Source organism: Psittacula echo (assembly GCF_963264785.1).
Source record: "Psittacula echo genome assembly, chromosome: 2".
NCBI lineage: Eukaryota > Metazoa > Chordata > Aves > Psittaciformes > Psittacidae > Psittacula > Psittacula echo.
The window spans coordinates 71,131,617-71,154,692 of NC_137737.1; the positions used below are offsets into that span (position 1 = coordinate 71,131,617).

At 37.7% G+C, this 23,076-nt stretch overlaps 1 protein-coding gene across 8 annotated transcripts in view; it reads right to left on the reverse strand.

Moving 5' to 3' along the window:
* Positions 1-23,076, reverse strand: part of FARS2 (phenylalanyl-tRNA synthetase 2, mitochondrial) — a 259,126-nt gene that overhangs the window by 202,291 nt on the left and 33,759 nt on the right. For 7 of the 8 annotated variants that reach the window (XM_080610977.1, XM_080610978.1, XM_080610981.1 and 4 more), the window contains one exon: positions 1,608-2,241. In XM_080610977.1, the coding sequence (XP_080467103.1) occupies positions 1,608-2,225 (618 nt within the window). In that variant the 5' untranslated portion in view covers positions 2,226-2,241. Of the gene's footprint in view, positions 1-1,607; positions 2,242-23,076 lie in introns of those variants that run through there. The other variant, XM_080610984.1, reaches the window with a different exon arrangement.

Below are 23,076 nucleotides of genomic sequence, written 5' to 3' on the forward strand. Positions count from 1 at the left end.
ATCTCAATTATTTTCTTGGGGAAAAAGAAAGAAGAGAAAAAGAAACAAGCAATCTACAATGCAATGAATCAGATTGTTACACATGATGTATTTCTAGACAAATGTCAGTGAATATTTCTGTAACTGTCTTCCCAGTTATTAAAATCCTATTATTGCCATTATTACTAATACTAAATTTGTAGAGAGGAAAAAAATCAGTCTGTCATTAGGATCAGAATTTCTGCAGGGGCATATTCATTAACAATAATTTCAATAATCAGATCACACCGAAGTCTGCAGAAATTCTATCCTGCATGAATATCAATGATATAATTTTGTGACAGACAAAAATCAAACCCTTTCCATCTGAACGCCTGAACTCCTGCTCAAGTGAAAAACCCACATTGTCATGAACATAAAACATTAAGAAATAGCATTATCTTAATGTAGGATTGCACATTCTTCTCTTGCATATACCTTGACTGTATCCATAAACATGCATATGGGAAAAGAACAGCAAGCAAACAAGATTAGATAAATCTGCAAGACTTCCATTTCTTGGTTACCACAGAAGCAGTTGCAACCTGTACTCGACACCATATTACTCACAGGACATCTGCAGACGCAGCTATGTTTTCAAAGTGGAAGAAGCAGCGACCACGTAGAGTGGGAAATGACCATTTAGGCAGCACAAACCCTGTCCATCAGCAGGAAAAGCAGTGTTCTACAATTACCCTAGTTTTCCCTCAGACATCCCAAACCAATCAGGCTTCCCGCCAAGCTCCTGCCAATCACCATTGCAACCACATTAAGAACAGTATATATCTCAGTATTATTAGAAAAAGCTAGTTTTAGTCATAGAAATGTGAATTTGGCAGTATTGCTACAGGCATACACAAATTATACAAATCAATTATTGTTTGGAACATGAACTGGCTTATATTTACCGCTGATCAATGATACAGCAGAATACTTAATGACACCCAAGCATTTGCAGAACATACAAGCTGTGCCAACAAAATATATAAATGCAGTCTTGGACATCTACCTACAGCTCTTTAGTTGATGCCTCTATTGTGTATGTACTGCACACCCGTAACTATCAGCTGCGACACATGAATCCTTCAATGCAGCTTTAGAATGAGATGAAAAACGTGACAATTCATTAAAAAAGACATTCATTTACAAGTTTGGAGCTATTAAAAGCAAAAAGTTGACAGAATAAAAGCTGCATCCTGGATCTAGCTGCAACAACTCACATCTGTGAGTCCTTCAGGTATTAATATGACAAAGTTTTTAGTCAAGTGACCACACTGGAAGAGACTTGTGATAGAACTACAATTGAATCACGCAGATCATTAGCTGAACAAGTTGTTTCCTTTAGATAACGTTTTATTTTGCTAGCTTTCACAAACATTCTCTTTTCTACTTTTTCACATTTTTCTGGGGAAGTTTATAGTTGTTTCTCAAATTACAAGTATTACTATATGACTGATCACTTGACCTATATCAATGTACAGCATAACACATGTTCCTGTAACACATTTATGTGCATGCATTTTGTTTAAAGTAAATACACGACCATGCAACTTACCCAAAAACTTTCACCTCAGCTAGAGAATTCCTACCTCATGACATGAGAAGAGCCGAACTCCTTCCATCTGATGGAAGACCGGGTAGTGGGTGTTATCAATTGTATCACGGCGGTAGACATCTCCCACTGCCAGAAACGCATCTAGGCCAGAGTGTATCAAGTCCCATTGATGAGCTGATGTATGTGCTCTTAGCATGTGACCACGATTCAAGTAGTAGTTATCCTCTTTACTTCTGCTGGCATGGTTTTGTGGGATAAGCAAACTATCAAAATTCTGCTGTACTGTAACCACAGGAGAAAGACCATCATAGACAGAAAAAAGTGGATTCCCACGGCGTCCTACATACTGTTTGTAGAAGTGGTCCTTTATCTGCTCCTTGATTAGACACAAAGGATGATGCTTTTTGTTGTGCAAGTTCTTCCCCACCTTGGAAAGAATCTTCTCTGTGACATTGCTATAGTCATCTTGAGCATAAGCTTTACCAAGTAGTTCCACAGTATTTGAGCAGGGTGTGCTGGCAGCAAACTCTGAAGGTACAGACTTGGATGAAGAATGCCTCAAATGGGTGGGAATTCCTCTTACCTTCACTTTTGGTGGCAAAGCTGTTTTAGAATACTTAGCTATCCTCATGAATTTCCAGAGCATTGCCATTGCAACCTCTTATGATCTAGAGAAAGAAATAAAATTAAAAAAATTAAAAATTGAGTTAGGGCCTGCAAGCTTGCAGCAGAAATTGCTAGTATCTCAGGGATAAGTGAAATCCAAATATCTGCTTGATTAATATGACAAAGTTCCCATTACAAACCACTATTTTGACTTCAGAGGAAGAAAAATACCCTTGTGATCAAATTTCAGCTAGGATATCTTATTCAATTATCAGTCCTCTGTACCACTGCATCAGTATTAATGACTCCAGACCTAGCTTTAACCCCATTCCAGATACTGTTACTGTTACAGCTGAATAAACATCAGGTCTTCTTTGGAATGGTATTTTTCATCTGGTTAAAATACAAGGCAATAACTGAATGTTATTTCGGAAAAACTCAGAAATTTAATAACACCCCCTCAGCAGTAAAGGACTTGCTTATAATAAAACCCCAAGCATCAACTTGTTGTTGTATCATCTCCCCCCATTAGCAGAAGCTATGGAAGGCATTCCACATCAGCCAGATGCATGTGGCACACACTATGCAATCATCACTAATTCATACTTAATGCCAAACGAAACCAGTTAAACTTTTCAAACCACTGAACCACTGTGAAAAAAAAACAACCAACAGATGGAAAGAGCACAAGGCATATATTTATATATAAGCATTATATTAAGTTCACATATAAGTATCACGTAAAATTCACAATAAAAGCTCCACACAGTCAGAACCAATATTAGCATTTTGGGGTGAGCATAAAACCCCATGTTCCCAGAATGGGTGCTTTCATGGCTATCAACACTGCATCAGGCAGGGAGGCTTGTCAAATATCAGGAAGGTCATTGAAGTGATGAGATTCTGAAAGATGTCTGAACTGAACAACTTGCTTCCTATCAAAGCGCCACTTTTACACATTTGCCCTGTTTACAAACAGGCTTTGTGCTTCACATGTACACAGCAGTATTACTCTGTGGTGTTCAAAGAGGTAATTCCAAAACCAAACAGTTTTGAGGATGATTAGCCCTTCAGTCACTCCAATGCATAAAGCCCACTCTGAGATGAAAAGTCACTTGAAAATTTGTAGTTTGGCTTAAAAAATATTAGCATAGGTTACAGTAAAATGATTAAGCATTATAATTTGCTTATTATGGAATGGGAAAACAGAAACATTAGAAGTTAAGTGACTGAGGAAAGGCATCTGCTCCAAACAATAAACTGGTTTGTATTTCTCTATGAACCAAGAAATCCAGGGCCACAGGTTCCCTGGGTAAAAGACCTTCCCGTAAAAGTTGTCTTAAAGAAATGGGGGAATAAAGTACATAAGCAATGAATAGACCACTGCCAAGAAAGGGATAGCTTTCCATCTTTACGGTAGGATCACAGCATCTGACTAGCATTCCTCAAGAACATAAGAAAAATGAACATAAAGAAAGAACAAACGAACAAAGATTATTTTTCATACCCTTTAAGGCCCCCCCAAAACAGATCTGTAAAAGAAAATGGGTATGTTCATGTTTGGCTTCCTTTCTTCTGCATTATGCCTGGATGTTCTCCATAGGTCTATTTCCTGAAGTTCTGTATCTCAATAAATCAAAATAAAAGCAAGCTGTGTAGTCAGAAATCATATTTGGCAGGGCAGTGTAAAATAACTAATTATTTGGTTTAACCTTTTTTCTGGTTGAATATCTTAAGAAAAAAGAGCAGCTATAACTTTAAGAACTTTTATCTAGTTTTGAAACTTCTAACAAAGATTGCCTTTTTTTTTTTTTTTCAATTCGCAAAATATTTCACCAAATTATTTTTTGGCCATTACTAATAAGGTTCTTCCATAAAAGAATTCACACACACACACCAGTAACCCCTCTGACATAGACTAAACGAGGGGATAGCCTTACATTTTGAGAAGAGGCTCCATTTTCCCCAAACATAAGTTCTCCTTCATGGAAAGGGAGTTCTCATATTCAAACAGCTGCTTGAAATACCCAATTCTAGTCAGATAATGAATGCAGCTTCCCTTAAGTAAATATCACCATCTGCCCATACATTTAGTTTTCTAAAAAATTAACTCAAAACTTACACATAACTGTAATGTATGAAAAACTCTCGTGACTATCGTGAGTCTCGTGATGTTTGCTGCTTTCCTAAATACCATTCCTTTCAGAGTTAGACAACCATATGAAAAGTTTAACTTTCACATAAGCAGTACATCTCATGATTGCAACTTTGTGGAAAAATAAATTAGAACATGAACCATAAGTGCTAGGGGGGATAATTTTTCAGTATTTGTAATGAGCAACACTGCTAACAGTTTCTGATATCTCAGAAACACTAACTTTTCTGAGCAAATTATGTATATACTCTTCACAAACTCTTACAGGAAAAAACTACAGATGAACTTGTATCAGTTTTCATAGTTTTCATCCTAACATTATGCTTGTGCCTTAAATTGAATTACTATATGCGCTATTATTCCGTCTAAAGCAAAATCTACTGTGAGCAGCAAGAAAAGTTACAGTTATCCTATGTTATCCAATGTCCAAGTGCTACAAACAACAGCAAACAAGCAGTAAAGGAGCCACTAGCATGGTATCACACAAGAGTGCCAAAAACACTGAAGTCTTTCACCAGCACTCTTCTGCTTCCCTCTCCCACCACAGACTCATGCATGCAACTTTCAAGATCACTGCAGGAAAATGGTATTGGATTTAGTTCAATTCAACTGGTGATATATTGCATTTGGGGACAGAAGCCATTGAGAAGGAAGGAAAAAGCCATGTTTATACTTCTTGCACCATACAAGAAACCTTCGAATCAAAGAAATATTTACTGGAGTGGGGAGCAACACTGGAAAATAAAGAAATCTCTTTACCTTTCTGCTAGCAATAAATAAGTGATGTTAAGGATACACTAATTACTTATGCTCACTTCTAACAGACACTTATTTCTAGTAGACAACTACATAAAGATCTGAAACAGCACAGTTGACATTTATCATTTTCTAGCTTAATTTCCACCATGCTTATTATTTGTCAGTAAAAAAACCCCAAACAAACAACTGGCTTCTGTGTACACTGACAAAACCTCAATCTTACAGCGAAGACTGTCAGCCAGCTAAGAACCACAGCAAGCCAAACAGCAGCTGTAGTCCTGTAGCTAAAAACAAATACGTAATTGGGAAATAAACACTGAACAACCACCATCCAAAGATGGTAAAGCATTCCACCACCATTACCAGTGTGTCACAGGCTCTGGGCTTGACAGTAGCTCTGACTTGCAGCTGGGAGGCAATGAATGGTTTTGGAAGCAAGCTGCCCCGCTAGCAGCTCCCAGTGGAACTTCTCAAAGCACTGCAGGAGGACATGCAAGCACCAGGCCCACCATCTTCTATACACAAGTTCTTACCTCCACACTGGCACTGTCACATTCCCAGGTAACTCTGCAACTCCATGGACCTGTCCCTGTATCTCCATTCTGAGATGTCTAATACAACTGCAGGAACTGGGCTCTGAGACAGGGAAGTTATCGTCATTCTGGTTTGGTGATACATTTGGAACCATGCCTGCACGTGAGTATGAGCTTTTGAGCAGCTTCAGGGTAGACCAGAGGGCAGAAGGGTGGCAAACATGAGACCCAGGGATGAAGACATCCGGACAGTCCTGTCCATGCTGTGGACAGACCTGGCACAGATGTGATCGCACTTGTCAGTGTCAGTCCTCTACCACATACCCTGTGCTGTTTCTACAGTAGTTTCAGTTGCTGAGCAAGGCTCCCTCATCCCCCACATAAAAACAATCACCCCCATGCAGCAGCACAGCAGACACAGCATGTGCAGAAGTGCATCGCTGTCAGGAGCTTAACAACAGGGAAACAGCAGACTGAAGGCCAAAAAAATATTGTTACTTTGGAGCACATGCAAAAGGCAGTTAGATGTGATAAGGGATCATATTGCTGTACTGTTAAGGCATGCCCTTTCATGTCTAAATCCAGGTTTCCATGTCACAGTACAGGGAGGATTAAGTCAGCATTATCACAGCTGCAGTGGTATTTGTCACAATTCCCCTCTACTCCACTGAGGTTTAGAAAAGAATTGCAGACTCAGTGAAATTCCTCCTTACACCTGCCCTGAAAAAGCAGGGGAAAAGAGGGGTAGTTTAGCAGCTCACAATGAAAAGAAAAAGGATCGTGCACCTGTAATGTTTTATTCACCCACCTCTCCTAGGAAAGTGGAAAAGAGGAGAGAGAAAGTTCTTGCTCAAGCAAACTAGAGCCCATCGGTGAATGAAATGGGCTTTCAGGGCCATTTGCTAGGTATTTATACCTGTGAACAAAGGGCATCCTCATTCTTGCTGACCTTTTTTCTGTATGCCCTGAGCTTTTCACTGTTTATGGCTGCAGAAACACAGATGGGCAACTGTATACATAAACCGAAGTACATGATGGGTTTGAAACCAAAATTCTACAAAGATGAGAGTCTGTCTCCTATCCAAGAATAGCTAATTAATGCAAGACTCTGAAGTGCCATGAAAAACGTTAGAAAAGTTGGGCTGCCACCATTTTGCAATGTGACAGCTTTTATCTACCGTATGTGTGGGGAGGGGAGTTCAACCAACATAGCATATGTTAAAACAAAAATTATAAACATATGCCAGGCTGCTAAAATTGGACATTTACCAGTCTGCTGAGCAATTTAGCTAAGCATTGAATTTTAGTTTTGAAAACTATGTAGGCATATAGCAGCAAATACCCATACCTACATTGCATAGGATATAACAGAAATTATTTTGCATGCAATACTAACAATGAGCTCAGATTTTTTTCAAGCTCATTTTAAAATGCAGATATATTGTTGCACACCAGAACAAGACTATCATTCTTACTGAGCATGCTGAATTTATGTTGTACACACAGACCTCTGAAATAGCCTTGCAAGTAACTTAGAATAGATCCATTTTTCACCTGAGCTTCCAAGGGCAGAACATTTACAGATGTCCCTGAAGATAGCTGAACACCCAATGGAACAAAATATTGCATGCACTACAAAGCACCAGGCAAGATAACATAGCCTTCAAGTATTTGGCTCCTAATTTTTTCATGTACTTGGAGTTCATCTAGTTAATAATCCATTAGCAGGTTCCAAGAAACATACAGAATAACTTTTGTTATTTTTCTTATCTGAAGCAAAAATATGTCAGAAGCTGGCTTGCTGTCTGCTCTCTAACAGTGATACAGTAATAATGATGTCACCTTCGGCAACATTTTGAGGCGTGCAATATTGAGAGAGAATATTAAAACACCTTTTCTGGGATAAGGCATACCATGTTTTCTCTCAGTGTTACATGTAAGACCTTCTTAAATATGAAATAAAAGTTATTAACAACCACGCACCTTTTTCACTGATCCAGATGCCTACTGTCTGAATAAAGGCCAGACAATATGTTAACGCCCTGCCTTACATGCATGAGCACCTGAAGGCAAGCACAGAAAATATAGTCCGTACTTCTGAGGCACATCAACAGCCTTCACTGTTCTTCAGAACTACGGGATGTGCCAAGATAGCCAACAGTGGGCAGCAAGTCTTTGGAGAGGGGAACACACTTCTGCAGGGGTCTCTGAGCAAGCACCAGTTTTAAAATATTTTGAATCATGGTTACACTTCCCATTCAGTTTCTGGTTGGATGTTGTGAACAACAACAAATGACATATTCCCATCACACCGCAACAAGTTTCAGTTCCCCCTGTGGTCCTGCAAAGGCTGCTATAGGCACTAATTTCCCTGATACAGTGACAGCTCTGAGATTGTTCAGGTTTATCCATAAGTTTCCTACTTACTAAAACGATAATACTTCTCAAGACATAGGCTTCAAGACAGGTAAAATGTGTTTCAGTAGTCAAAATACTTGCAAACTCCGCAGCTGTAAAATTTGGTACAAGACTACTCCAAAGATTGACATAATCGGGTAGTGACAACCTGTACTGAATTTGGTTTAAGCAGCTCAAAAGTACAGTATCCACACACTGGAATTTGTGGTCAGGAAGCTAATCAGGTACAAATTGCTGAATTACTTAGAGTATATAATTTTTTAAGAGATAAAAGTATACAGCGTAATTGACATAAGAAGTTAAAGATCAAAAGCAAACAAATTTAGACTTCTGGTCTTCTGGAAAGACATCAAACACATGCAAAACTCAGAAGCTTAAGGTGAGCAGTCCAACCATACCATTTGTAGTTGAACAATAAAAAACAAACCAACCACAAAACAGATTAATAAAAGCAAAATAAAAACATTCAGAGGAAAGAAACTATCAACAACAACAAAAAATTAGGTATATATATATATACACACAACAGTAGACTAAATTAAGAAAAAAAAATCACCACTGCTCAGAAACAATATCTAATTTTCTTTTATTTTTACCTTAATTATTTCTTAATTTTCTTTTTCACCAAGTTTGTTTTTCACTGAAGAAATATTGATTATGCCCTTTAGTGGAGATTTCCAATAGCGTATGATGACTAAGGCACACAAAACTCTACTAATAACTAAGCAGCTGTGACCTGAGCTCCTACTGATGTACCTGCATTCTTCCCTCCCTCCACAATGAGACAAAACACAATAGTCAATTCCATATTTTAAGGGAAAATCCTCATTACACAAACATAATTTGAATGCATTACATTACAAATTACAGACTACACAAAGGCAACGTAGAAATCACCCTTAAGCATTCTCAAATGTGTTTCCTGCTTTTAAAATACATCAATTTTTCGAGGGGTGCAATCTGAAAAAACACTACCTTTGTCCGCTGAGGGAATATTCTTTTTCCAATACTTTGAAAAGGTTGCCAACTAGCTTTCTTCCTTAGAAGACATATTGTAAATAACTGTCAGATGAAAGAGACAGAGACTTTTCAATACCTACAAAATCTTCACTGCAGCCAAGATTACCAGTTTATTCCACCACTATCTGCAACTCGATTATCTGTATTTTTCTTTATATGTATATGCCATCAAAAGCATACTCTTATGGAGTTTTATCTGAGTAAAAATTACGTTGTTTAGAAATCAGGTATTAGCAGTATTTGTGTGTACTGGTATACTTTCTTAGTTCTCACTGATAAACTATAACATTCAGACAAAACCATAGAGACCTCATCCTACCTTATCAGGAGGAGGGAGCAATAATTCTTTTGCAGTCAGTTATTAACTGCCAAGAATGAGGCACATTCAGACTGGGTAATAGCACAAAGGACAGCAGAGGAAAAATATAATCATTTCCATGATAGTAGTCCAAAACACTACACCATAAACAACTCCACAGCATGGAGAGTGATAAATGTGGTACGTTCTGCACTTCTGAAACAGCAGAGCCTTCTGAACTTCATCACTGCTTCCGATGTAAAGAAAGTCACCTATAGGTGCATTGCCATGTGTTAGTGGTCCCTCTGGGATGAAGACTCACACTGCAGGAAAGTATAAAGCTATAGGTATATGCTTTATTTTTACAATTTAAGGCAGAATGGTTCAACCACAGACCCCAGAAGCACTGGATCCTCCCGGTGGGCCCACCGGGAAGCTGCAATATCCCTTCCAGGGAAATGCAGCACCTCCTTGGCAATGGAAGCAGCCCAGCCCTCTGGAGATGCCTGTGGTAGACAAAGAAGATATCCTTCAACTCCCAAGGCATCAGTCACTGATCAAATCATGACTGCGTGCCTCCTCCAGGGAAAGCAAAAAGAAACACAGCAACATCTTACATGACAGAGCCAACACACATGCTACCTCATGGGCTACACTTAACCTTCATCGGCAAAAGATCCAACATGCCCAAATACCCAAGTTTCAGACACCTCATGTGGTTTTCACACCTCAGTGAAAAATTAAACTTAGGATACAAACCCAGGCTGCACAACGTTAAGAAAACCAAATGACTTCGATGGCTCATGCTAGAGGAGGCGGCTAACATGAATCACCCAGTTCAAAGTCTAGAAATCTTCAGCTTTACCTGCTATCTTCCTGGTAGTACTCTGATTCCCACAACTTCCTTCCATTCTTGAGAGAACTGGGGAAATCCATGACTCACCATAGATCTCCAGACGTCCTTCTTACTAATACCGTAGACATCATGCTGTAGTTTAAAAGAATAATCTAAGTATTTATTGGAAATAATAATTAATATTCAAAACCAGGAAGTTATTTCACGGGTTTAATATGTATGTAATTAACATTTAAATTGAAATAGCCTTTCTTACCATGTTTCAACCCCAAGTAGTGCTGAGATATTGTAAGTTTTGTGTCACATCAGTTTTCTGCCACACTAAGCTCTAGGGAGATCAGTTTCACATATTTGTTATCATCTTGAGCTAGAGATCTACATCTCAGACCTAGCTGTGATGTGAACTCGATCTCAGCTCAAACTCTAACTCAGCTGTGGTATTGTGCTTGGTCTTTCTCTATTAGAGAAATAATGAAAGTCTGAACAGACAGAGCCTTTACCAGGACTATGTATATTTTAACAGTCAAGCAAAAAAAAATAAAAAGAGAAAAACTTCTCTACGGATTTTACTTCAGAATCTAAGTCTCATAGACTTCAGTATCAAAAAGGAAGAGAAAACAGGTTATTTGCAGTGGAGACTTCATTGCAGTCCAACACCTCCCAGTTAGAAAATGTATGATCACACACAAAGAACTCATCTCTAGTTTGAACTGGACCATCTTCACTTATCTGTAACAGGCTCAGACAAAGCATTTAAGGAAAAGATTAGAAGGCTCCTACGGAAGGAACTACATTTCCCTGCCTGGGGCATACCACTTCTCTGAGGTTGGTAGGAACAGGGCTGAAATTTTAACGAATAAGCCATTTGTCAAGCAGATTATGGAAGAAACCTTGGCAGCCACACAGAGGCTAGCAGTAAGATACCAAGCTAGGGCAGTATAAACCAAACGGTTAATAGAGAAAAGGGGAAGGGAAAAAAAAATTACTTTCATTTGCTTTTCATCTTCATAAGCTTCGGAAGGAAACAATAAATTGATGAATGGGAGTATTTAAAGATAAAAATTAATCAGACTCAGAATTAATAGTAACAGGTACTAACTTCTAAAAGGGACCACGAGCCATTCTAAGATCTAGAATTCATCTGGATTCTTCCTAGAGATTACTTCTAGTAATAGTCTTCACAAACAAATTACAATGTAGTATGTGAACTAAAAGCTGCTGTCATGTATGAAGCCACTAAATTATTGGAAACTCATAAACAAATGAGAAAAACATTACCGACAAGGCCAGACACACAACAATGAAAAAATCCACCTTTCTTGAGGTGCCCTCAAAAGTCATAGTGAAACAAGGCAAAGAAAAAATTTCAACCACTCTGTCAAAACAGATGTTAAAATCTATTCTCCCTAAAAAGACCTAAGAAATAAATCAGCTCCAGGAGTTTACAAGTATTATTTCTCCATAAAAGGAACTTGCAAAAGAAAGAGACTCCATATTCCTACCATTTATTCCCACAATTTATACTTATTCACAATTTTGGATATAAATTCAATATAAGTATGCTTTTAGAGCCAAGTATACTACAATTTTATATTGTACTCTTTATATTATAAATTTGAATGCTTCATTTTCAAAGGGACGTGGCTACCTTTAAGTGTAAGCAAATTTGAAAAGTGTGCAAAGCATCATCATATTAAAAAGTAATCTAAAATTTTCATTAAAAAAGAAAGTGGTCCTATTGGCAAATAAAGCAAATTATTAATGTATGCTGATTTACAGAAACATAGCCATAGTCACCTTGCTAAATGTTAAACATGTCCAGCAATATGATCCATGGGTTCAATCACCATTGATGCCAGTTGGACATACCGACAGATATACAGGTTACACAGCAACATTTAGACTTTAAGCAGCACTCTGCTCTTAGATAGCATATCTCTACATAGGATCTTTTCAGCCATTAACCAATTAAGCTCTACAATACCCCCATGGGAGAAGTACTGCATTATTTATACCCATTAGTGCAGCAGCTCCCAATTCAAAAGTGCTGTACTTTAACATCTTGTCTGCCACTTATTTTTTCTTTCTATATTATTTTGACTATATTGGCATCTTTATTCCATGCTCAGAGACGCTGGGGTTTTTTTGTGGTTTGTAGTATCATTTTATCAACAATATAAGGAGTATAGTGGCTACTGTGAATAGAATAAAAACATTTCAAAAGCAGCTTGACAAACATCACTTATTAGGAATCATGCCAAACAGTTCAGAAATACTAAGCTATTACGATTGAAACAAGCTCTTCCTCAATATGTAGATTTTTAAGGCCCAAACTGGCATTTCTTGAGCAAGAAGTTTAGAGCCACTGCTGAAGATTTTATAATCACTTTCTTAGTATGAACAGGAGAGATCAAGTGGAGAAGCAGAAAACATTTAGGGATGGAAAGGTAAATAAATTAAGAGTTATTGAGGCAAAGAGGGATATGAAAGAAGGTGGTAACAAACCGGATAAAGTGGCATAGAACAGAACATTGCCACTGTATCTATTCCATGGCAGGGCTGGCCTGCAAACCAGAATGGAATTCACACATCATCTTTTAACTAGGATTTCATCTCTGATCACTATGTTTACCAGAATCAAAGACAGCATTTGTTTTCATGAGGAAATTATATGTTTGTTAGGGGCCTCTTGTGGCGAAGTTTCACATTAAACCTAACCCCACTGCTGGTCTTGGCTCAGATTATGCAGAGTGAATTGTGTCAGCGTGCCAATCTGACCAGGAAGGGTGCTACATGATGGCTTGTCTCTCCTGTATCAGTTGTGAGAACTGACAGAGTCATACGAGATTCAAACAAACACTATACATACCCAGATCTATATTTACCAGTGAAAACATAGCCAAAAGCAATAGCACATCATCAGCCTTAGGACTTGGTTCTGCTGGGGCCAAAGCTCCTGGGTGCTGGACAGCAGCCAGCATTTACTCAAGAGTTTTGCAGAACCAAGGCCGAAGAGCTTATCAGAGCTCACACAAAGCCCATAACGACTTTGGATTAAAAGAAAAAGAAAGCAAATCTAGCCATTGTCATGAAAAAGCAAAGAGGATGCCTTCTACACCATGCATTACTATCATGGTACTAGCCCTGGAAGCCAGGCAGAGTAGATACAAAATACAAAGATACAGCATTTAGAAAGGAGAATTGTCATGCCTAGTGTCACTAGGGTAAGCAATCAGAAAGACATGAAGTCAGTAGTGATGGATACCACATATTAGTGCTAAATAATTCTAAATTATAATCTTTACCATGATCAGAGGGCACAGTAAAAGCGAATCCACAGTGCGACTTAAAAGCATTGTAGGATGCTTGGAAATCAAATCCTAATTGCATGTCTCAAATGTGCAAGGAAGTAGAAAACGGTGACTTGCTGAGGCCAGAATCAACTACATGGGACCTCAGAAGATCACAATGACTTAATTTTAAGGTAAAAAGGAATGGCCACAACCTCTCTACCTTAAACACTTAAACCCAATAGACTATTGCCGTAACCAGTTGTTACAAAAAGGAAGGGCAATCGGGTCTCACTCAAAGGAAAATATAACCAGCATCTATACAACATCAAATTGAGACAGACACAGATTTAGATGTACTAACATTTTTTCAATATGAACCTTTCATATTGAATTCCTGGAGTTCCAGGGACACTGCCCAGAGCTATTAAATAAAAATTATGGTTTAGACTTGTTTTATTTTCTACACCTGCTAATTTCAAAGTTACAGCTTCTCAAATCCTTTAATCCAAATCACATAACAAATACAGTGATTGATCATGATTTTTTTCCCTCTGTAGTTATTATTACCTTATTGAGTCTTAAAAAAAAAAAAAAAAGAAATAATTTCATTTTCATGCTTCTACACTATGTATACATAGAGAACCAAAGGAATTAGAGGAAATTTGTCCAGCTTGCAACTTGATATAAAAAAATCTGGCCCCGCATGGCACATTGCCTCATTTTCTAGACAACATTAAAATATGAGTATTGGATTGTATTTTCAAGGCTGAGTAGACAAAATCATGTTCATCATGTCAAATGAAGCTGATCTATCTACAAATCTACCTAATGCCTAAACCTGAACTGGCAATTTATTAAAATGCGTCTAACCAAAACTGCAGAATTTTAAATATCCAACTTCTGTAGGTGTAAAATAAACCCACCTGCAGTAATTTTGTATTTGTAAATTAAAACTAAATATTTCCAGTTGTTTATATGTTCCTACCCCCACTCCCCTCCAGCCACACAAAGATGTGTGCTCAGCTGGATGATGCTGCAGGATTCTCCTCTGGTCTCACCTCATACCACATGAGAGGCCAAACTTTTCTAAGACTGTTTTGGGGTCTGTTCGCAGCTAAGCCAGACTGAACATCACGTACTGCTTAAAAAAAAACCCTTATATGAAGCTAGAAACATTTCAATGAATAACGTAAGAGCTAAAATTACTCCCTAAGTTACTAGATCCTTTTATCATTCAGCCTAAATTATTTGGCATTGGGTTTTTCGGTTCTCTGGTTGCTCCTTCAGGTTTGGGGTGGGGGGAAAGAGGTGTTGGTGTTTGTTGTTTGGAATTTTTTTTTACAACAATTATTTTCTGTCACCCCACCATAAAAAGCTGCATCCCCAATTGCTGCCTTTGATATTTATTTAGATGTGGTAGAACAATTGAACTTGTTGGGAAATATTTCCACAAAATCCATCAGGTAACTAAGGCAAGGTTGAGAAGTTTCAGGATGAAGTTTTTTGAACTTATAGTTAAAGCCACTACCCTGGACCTTTACAGCATTTTATTTTCTGCTATTTCAATACACACATTGGCATCTGAGCTGAAAACTCTCTTTTCCCAATTCTTCTTTCTGTCATCTGCTGGGAAGCAGAGTAGAATAATTAGATTGACTCAAGTAGCTACTGATTGCTTTCAGTGCGTAGTTCATTCCTTGATGCCACAGAGAGAAGTCTTACTAAATAAGGATCAATAAACTGGGTAGGAATGTCTAAATATTCTTTAAAGCTGAAGAGCAATGCCACAAAAAATAAACTTCTTTAAAAGTAAAGTTACTTGGGAAAAAAAATAAAGTAAAAAATGTTGCGCATAGCAAAGTTTAAGAAACAGATATGAAGAATAGAATTTAAGCAGAATGAAACTGAAGCCTGTTTTTTCTATTCTCATTTACTTCTTACTACAGAGCTATCAAGAAACACAGCTCTAAGGGAAAGAAAGCAATTAAGGTATGATGTTAACATTTCAACATCAGTTAAAGAAGAATTACATCCAGCAAAGCAGCCTTCAATCACAGACAATTGCAAAATCACATATAAATACACCATTACAATCAACACCTCTGTTCATAATTACAGAAAAAGATCAAATATTGTGTACAGGCAGACAGAAAGAATAAAAAACAATAAAAAATTACAACCTCTTGCTCCCAGGCTGATGCTATTTAATTAAGACAGAAGCAGGGGACAGGTCTTTTCTTGCATTATCATTGCTAGCACAGACCTGTTGTGGGCATTCAGTCTTCTTTAGTACTACATGAATTAAAAATAAAATAACTATAAAGCACTCAGTAAGGCTTCATTTCCTTGAAGTCTTAAAGACAGCTTCTTCTAACAGCAAAGTAGGAAAACAGGGAAAGCTCTTTACTGTCTCTTCTCTTTCATACTTTCAAATGACTTCTCTGCTGCAATGTTTATTTTGATACCATGTGGAGTGGACACCATATGGAGTGGGTAAAGGAAAAATGTTTCATCAGAAAAGAAGAGCTAAGTTTCAGTGCTCTGTTAACCTGCTGTACTTTTTGTTGCACGTTTACTAAGTTTGCTGTAAATTGAGAAATAAAACATAGAAAGGTATCTCCTGGTACACCTGAAGATGACATACGCTCACATTTAAGGCTGAAATTCACCACTTCGCAGAAGGGTGGCACCCAACTCACTGCCAGGTAAGCCTCATAAAGACAGCTATAAAAATCACATTCAGTTCTGATGCCCCAATCCTGCAGTAGATGTATCTCTGAGCAATAATTTTCAGTTTAAGGCCTGAACTCAAACCTGTTTATTGAGAATATTAGAACATGGCCTTCTGACATACCAGGTACACTCAAAAATAGTTCATGTAAGTAACATTACATCTCTGTACGAATGTCCTGCATTCAACTACTCAAATAATTACCATGTTGACCTCAATCCTGAAGGTATCCACACTTTATTCAGTTTAAGTTCCAAAAGCATCAAATTTAGTGCAGTCAGTACATCTGGCATGCTAGCTTGCACAATCTCTGTCAAAAATCACGTTTATTATTAGCAACCTGTGAGCGATTAGTGTAATTATCAGCAGACTTGGATTCATATTAACCAGTGTTTGTTTCAATTTCACAGGCAAACAAGACATCACCAGTAAGTCACTGTGTTAAGAATATTAATGACTTTACATCTAGTTACAGTCATGCTGCTGCTTGTCTCTCTCCACAAAAACAGATATTTTACATTGAATTCTATGTATTCTTCAGTATGTCACATAATATATTCATGACATACAATATTCCATAATGACATGAAGTATACACCAGTAAAGAAGATAGAATGTAAGTTCTAAATGAAAGAGACTATTCTTTGATATTTGAAAGGATACTTTCATATTTGTCTCTTCTCCAGCAACCGTGATCTGCATTGTTACCAGCATCTAGTAATTACAGGAGTCCAAATCACAAAAACATATCTATCAAAGCTAGTAAAACAGCCACAGAATACCTTAATTTGTCCATCCCTGTATCGACAAACACATAGTTACTAATGTGTAAATAAGCACCTCCATCTTTTTTTTTTTTTTGTGCTGTAAGATCATTTCTCAACAGTAACACCCTACTTAAGCACATGGGAATAACCAGTACTGTTTCTTACACACCACCAGATCATTAAAAATTTCAACTGGTATTCCAGCTCACTGAGAAACAGAGTGGAAACACCAGCACAGGCCAGAAACCAGGAGATTCCTTGTCCCCCTTTTATGCCTTTTAATATGTATTACCAAAGAAAAGGCAGCTGACTCCCTCACACACCCTTTCTTGTAAACATGTATTTTCTACAGGAGATAACTAATGAAGGCAAAATTTGTTGATTACATCACACACACACACCCCCCCAAATATGTTAACAGTTCTCTATCAAAAATTCAAAGGTGTACTGAGTGGGTTTTTGCAAGGATCTGAACTTGATCTAGTTTCACAGAGTGTTTTCATTAGCAACCCACATAAATGAGCAGAGGACATGCTAAAATCTGCCAAACAAGAGCTGATGATGCAGGTATGTCAGATAATAGGGCTGGAACTCAAAATTCTTCTGTTAAACTAGAGAACTGGTCAGAAACACAACAATTCAACAAGGGCAAGTGCAGGTTTCTGTACTTTGGCAGATAGCTGCATACCTACAGCACAGCAATTAAGTAGCTACATGGCAGCTTCTTCAAAAGAGGACCAGAGGTTATAACAGATCATGAGCTCAATATAACTTCAAAATGTGATTAAAAAAATAAAAATCATCCTACAGGACTACGAACAGGAGTACAGAATTATATACTCCATAATATAGGAAGCACAGTTTTCCTTCTGTCTAGCAGGAAGGAATAAGAGAGTCAAATTTTTGGCATAATATTTATAGAGAAATGTGAAGCTATTGGAAAGGGTCCAAAGATAGTAACAGAAATCACAAGTCTCAAAGGAGGAACTATGTAGAAAGTTTAAATATACTAGGACTATTTAGACTAGATAGAAAAAAAAATCAAAAGCATTTTCATCATCATCAGATCTGAAAGAAAGTTGTACACTCCATGGAATAAGCTCGTCTCCGCTGTATCCTGGCTTGGACAAGCAGCAATGCACCTACCATAATCAAAGTTAGGAAAATTTGCATCAGTTATTAGGATAAGTCTCTACCTGAATAAAGTGTGGATCGCATTGTAGCTCTATCATTTCATGCAGCTTTCTGTGCTAAAAAAAAAAACCCCAGGTATTAAATTCAGCCGGCTTTGGAGGCCAAAGAACAGCCTAGTGAGTATTTCAAGGTCTTTCCAGTCTTGTTTAGGTTTGTAGTGCTATAATTTCTATGATCATTATTACAATTTTTTTAATGAGGCACATTTATAAGGGGTTATCCCTTAGAGGTCTAGCCAAGCCTTCCTTCCAATAGCAGTTTTAATGGTGCTTATGGCTGAATGCCAGTTATATTGCTGAAAGCTTAACAGGTGATGTATTTGCTTATAGGCTCTGTCATATTTTATCCATCTCAGCATCTATTTAGTAAGTGCTTTAGCATTCTAGAGTATGGCAGGTGCTATATAAAACACAGCATTATTTTCCATATTTTACTCTCCACACTGGCATTCCTACTCACATTAACTGGCAAGAGTACAAATATTCACGACAATCTGAAAAAGAAAGTTTGAGTGCTCAGTGACAGCCACAGTTAGCTGTGTACTCTCAGTAAACAAAACAGAACACAACGTTTCTTTCCTATTATAACAAAATTTCTCAGCAATTTTTGGTATAGAAGGAAATACAATGGTAAACAAACTGCAGTAGTCATTCAGACACCACCTGCTACCTGTATGCTGCAACAACAGAACCTGATTTGTTACGGTTGTGTTTCAATTAGTCCCTTCATCTTGTTCCATGGGATAGGATAGGCAGAAAAATCCATCTGGAATAGGCTTTTCCACTCATAATTTCATCCTACTTGCGTTTAAGATTTCTATCTGGTCTACATAGAGACTCCCACTGAAATTAATGTGAAGACACCAGAAGCATCTATGAAAATCTTAGTAACCTGACAAGATACTACTTTTACTCCACTCTTCAAACTGCAGTTGTACATAGTGCAATTTTTAATTTTTTAATTTTTTTTCAGTATTCCTTCATACAGAAGTCATCATGGACGTCAGTAGGGTTCTTGAGTAACTTCTGCTTTCTCTTTGATCTCTCTCTTTAGAGAATAAGGGGACTGAAACTGAATACAATATTTAAGATTCAATATTTCAACTGATATCACTGAAGCATCTAATAACTTTGGGAAGGTCACCACCTCCTCCTCATATCCTAACATTTTTCTTTACTTATACTTCATCTTTTCTGCACTCTGTCTACAAAGAGATTAAACACTGAGCACAATAACAACCTGTATGATGCCTGTGACTTTACTGCTTGAACGACTTGAAAATAAAATGTTGCTGCTTTGTTAAAGCAACAAGTTTTTAACTCGTTGTTTGTTACTCCAACAACCTACAGCAGACTCAAATAGAAGTGCAAAGAACATATTTGGACTTTAATCACAGAGCTTTCACTTCTGCCCATCATTATAAACTATTAACAACAGTGGTTCCTAACTACCTATGCAAACCCCAGTGACTCAGAAAAGTTGCTTCGCTGTCAACACTCTTTTATCTCTTGGCAAACCAAAAAGGGAATACAGCAAAAGCACAGAGGGGGGAAAAAAGCAGTATTTAGCAAGGTTTTTCATTTTTTAGTGTCACTTGAGCAACAGCTGCCTCTTATTGAAAAACGCTAATAACCATGGAAAAGTTATGCAAGATGTCAGACACACAGTATGTGCCAATGTGTTTAATGTTTTAATATGTTTCAAGGACATATGAAGTAATTTGAAGACAAATTCTAAGCAGGTCAACTGAAAACTAAAAATGCAGTTCTGAAAGTAGAATTTTTCTCACTGCATTGTACACCATAGAGCGCTCTTCTCAGTGAAGAGGACATTTCAGGGTGCTCTTCTATATAATAACAGGATCTACTGCATTAGGAACAAAATGACCAATTTAGCATCTCAGCAGTAACGGTGGAGAGGGTCACGGCAAGATAAAGAACAGGATATTGTATTTATTTTCCTCAACAAGGCTTTTTCAAGCAGACCCACGCTCTCACAAAAAAAGGTAGGAGTGCAGTAACATTTAGAGGCTGTTTAAATGAGTCTGATATACCTATCAGCTGTCGACAAGGGGTATCTTACAGCACTGCACTACTCAGTAATTATGAGAAGAACAAAACAGCAGGAAAACTAAGCTTCATTGTGAGTAAAACCCAGCCTGGCCCTCTAATAAAGCAGCCTGAAATCACCTTTTTTTTTTTTTTCTCCTCCAGTAAACAAATCAAACACAGGAGAAATTTTTAAATGCCCATCACGCAAAATCCCACATGATTATTTAATGTATTTTGCAGGATGGAGAGCACCAAGACAGACCTGATGAAGAAATACACAAACTTTAGCATACATAACCCTTCCCTGAATGAAGCCAGGTAAGTGGAAACTAAAAAACCCCATGAAAAGCACTTCCAGCATTCCTTCCAACATGTTTTTGTCCTTTCTCCTGGTAGATTTCCCATTGATCTTTCCAACAGAAACAAAAATGCAAGATGAAGGTTATCCACTGCAAACACTTTCAGACTAGAAAATAATCCCTTTATTTCCTCCCCTCTATCAGTTCTACTAAGTGGAACAGTCTCTTTTTAAATTGCATACACAAATGAAAGAAAAGCAATCACTTGGCAGCAGATTGCTTCTTGACTGCTAAAGCAAACTCCTCAGGTCATATTCTTGTTTCTTGTAACATCCCATCATTCTGAGGTTCTAAAACATCCATCTTTGTCAGGCAGGTTCCCAGTATGCTCAGGCAAGAAGTACAATAAAAAGAAAAGCATGCAAACTAATAAATCTCCTCCCTTTCAAAAGCAGGTTTCATTTGAAGTCAGTGTTCGCAGTGGCAAGTCTACTCCAGGCAGAATAAATGCATCCTGTGTTGCTCTGCTTCTAGCAACTGTAAGACCCAAGAACAGGTCTCCAAGGGAGATGTTTTTTGAGTAGCCCTGAACACAAACTGTGGATTTAATGCTTTTTAGGACAGAGCCTTCACTTGGGAAAACAAAACAAAAACTACCACAAAAACCCAAACAAAAAGTGGACCATAGAAATCACTGATAGTCAGTTCAAGCATATCAGCAACAGGGTGCCATCCACTCCCACAAGACAGCACACCAGAAAAAACTGTGGGTAGCCCATGTAGAAAAATTGGATACAATTTTCTTGCAAAGAAAGGATGGGGCATTGTGCCCAGCATGCTAACCAAAGCCTTAGCACAACAGAGTTGCAGCATCTCCAGTGAACTGACAGGCTGAGGAAGCTCTCCACCTAATGCAACAAGTAAAAATCACATCTGTGTTTCTGCCTGTCCTTACAGATCCAACAGCAGCTTTGCAGTCCTGAGAAACAGGACTACATCTCATCGACCTGTACTTCCACTTCTGTCCCTAAGCAAAGTGGTTACTCGCAGATATGCAACGTCAGTCAAATGGAAACACTGAACAGGACCTACGGGGTATTTAGGTTGGAGAAACATGTTCTAAACCATGCTTAATCCTGCTCTGAGTTAACTCCTACAGTATTTTTTTTTTAACTTTACTAATGCTCAGATTGCTTAAATTACCCCAAATAAGTAATACAAGAAACCTACTCTAAAGCTGAGAGGCACAGAAAATACAAGAATTAACAATACTCTTGGTATTTTTAAGCCAATTTCTCACCCAAATACAGATCTGAAGTGAATGTGTGACTTTTCCATTAGTTGATTTCAGGTGAGACCTCCTACATGCTTTATATAACATAAGTTTCTGAAAGTCCTATTCATTCATCTTTCTGAAACATCTTTATTCTACAAAGTATGTAGGCTATGACTCTTGGAAACCAATTAAACCTGTAATATTCCCAGATTCTCTTAGATGTTCAAAGCAGTTCAAATAAACTTCATCCCACACAAGTATAAACAAATGAATCATATTATGTAAATATCCTGACCAGACAGCCACTTTTCACTTAAAAAAAAGTAACACACACACAAAAAACCTCCAAAACAAAACAAAAATAGCAAACAGAAAACCACACACAAACACACACTGCCCCCCTCTTCCCTCCCTAAACCAACCAAAAAACTCACAAAAATTAAGGCTTTCCTCTTCCAGAATTATTCTGACTTTTGGAGCAGGACAGTCAACATTACATTATAAATCAGAAACCTGTTTTTAAAATCTCATCTTTTCCATATGGGAAAAGGAGGATTATCACCTTTCATCCACTACAGAGCACGTTTTTATTTCTGAAAAAGTTTCAAGGTACTAAATCTCAGGAGCACGTTGTTTAGGTACCAAATTTTACTACAAGTCATTCTTAGAGGCTTTATGTCTGTGTATTAAATTCCTTTCTCAACTATATACAGAAATAAAATAACTAAAGAGTAGATTTACAAATGAGGGAAATGAAATCTACCTACAATAAAAACGTAAACCCCTCTAAACTATTAGTAAATACACTCCTTTTCCATAAAACATTTTTGGTGTACTGTGTATCACTCAATGGTGACTGTATAGCATAAAAATTTTACTGACATCATCTTAAGATTACCACTTGCGACTTGCAAGCAGCAACAGTTGTCATACAAACCACTGTACAGAACTGATGGTAACTTTCATACCTGATGACATTAAGCCATCGCTATTCTGCTGACTAAAATCTTAAATGTCTTCTTTCCATTGATTATACAATTCATAAAAGCACACCGACACTTGGGGATATTTGCATTAAAAATTAACACTGAACTCACTTGCATACACAACGGTGGGGCATTTCTTCACAGGCCATACAGGGTCTCAAATCTGCCTGAATTTCCATTGGGTAACCAATTATCCCCTTCCTCCCCTGCCAAGTCTGTCATGGCATAAACTTAGACCCTGCTTGGTTTTTCACTCTTCCA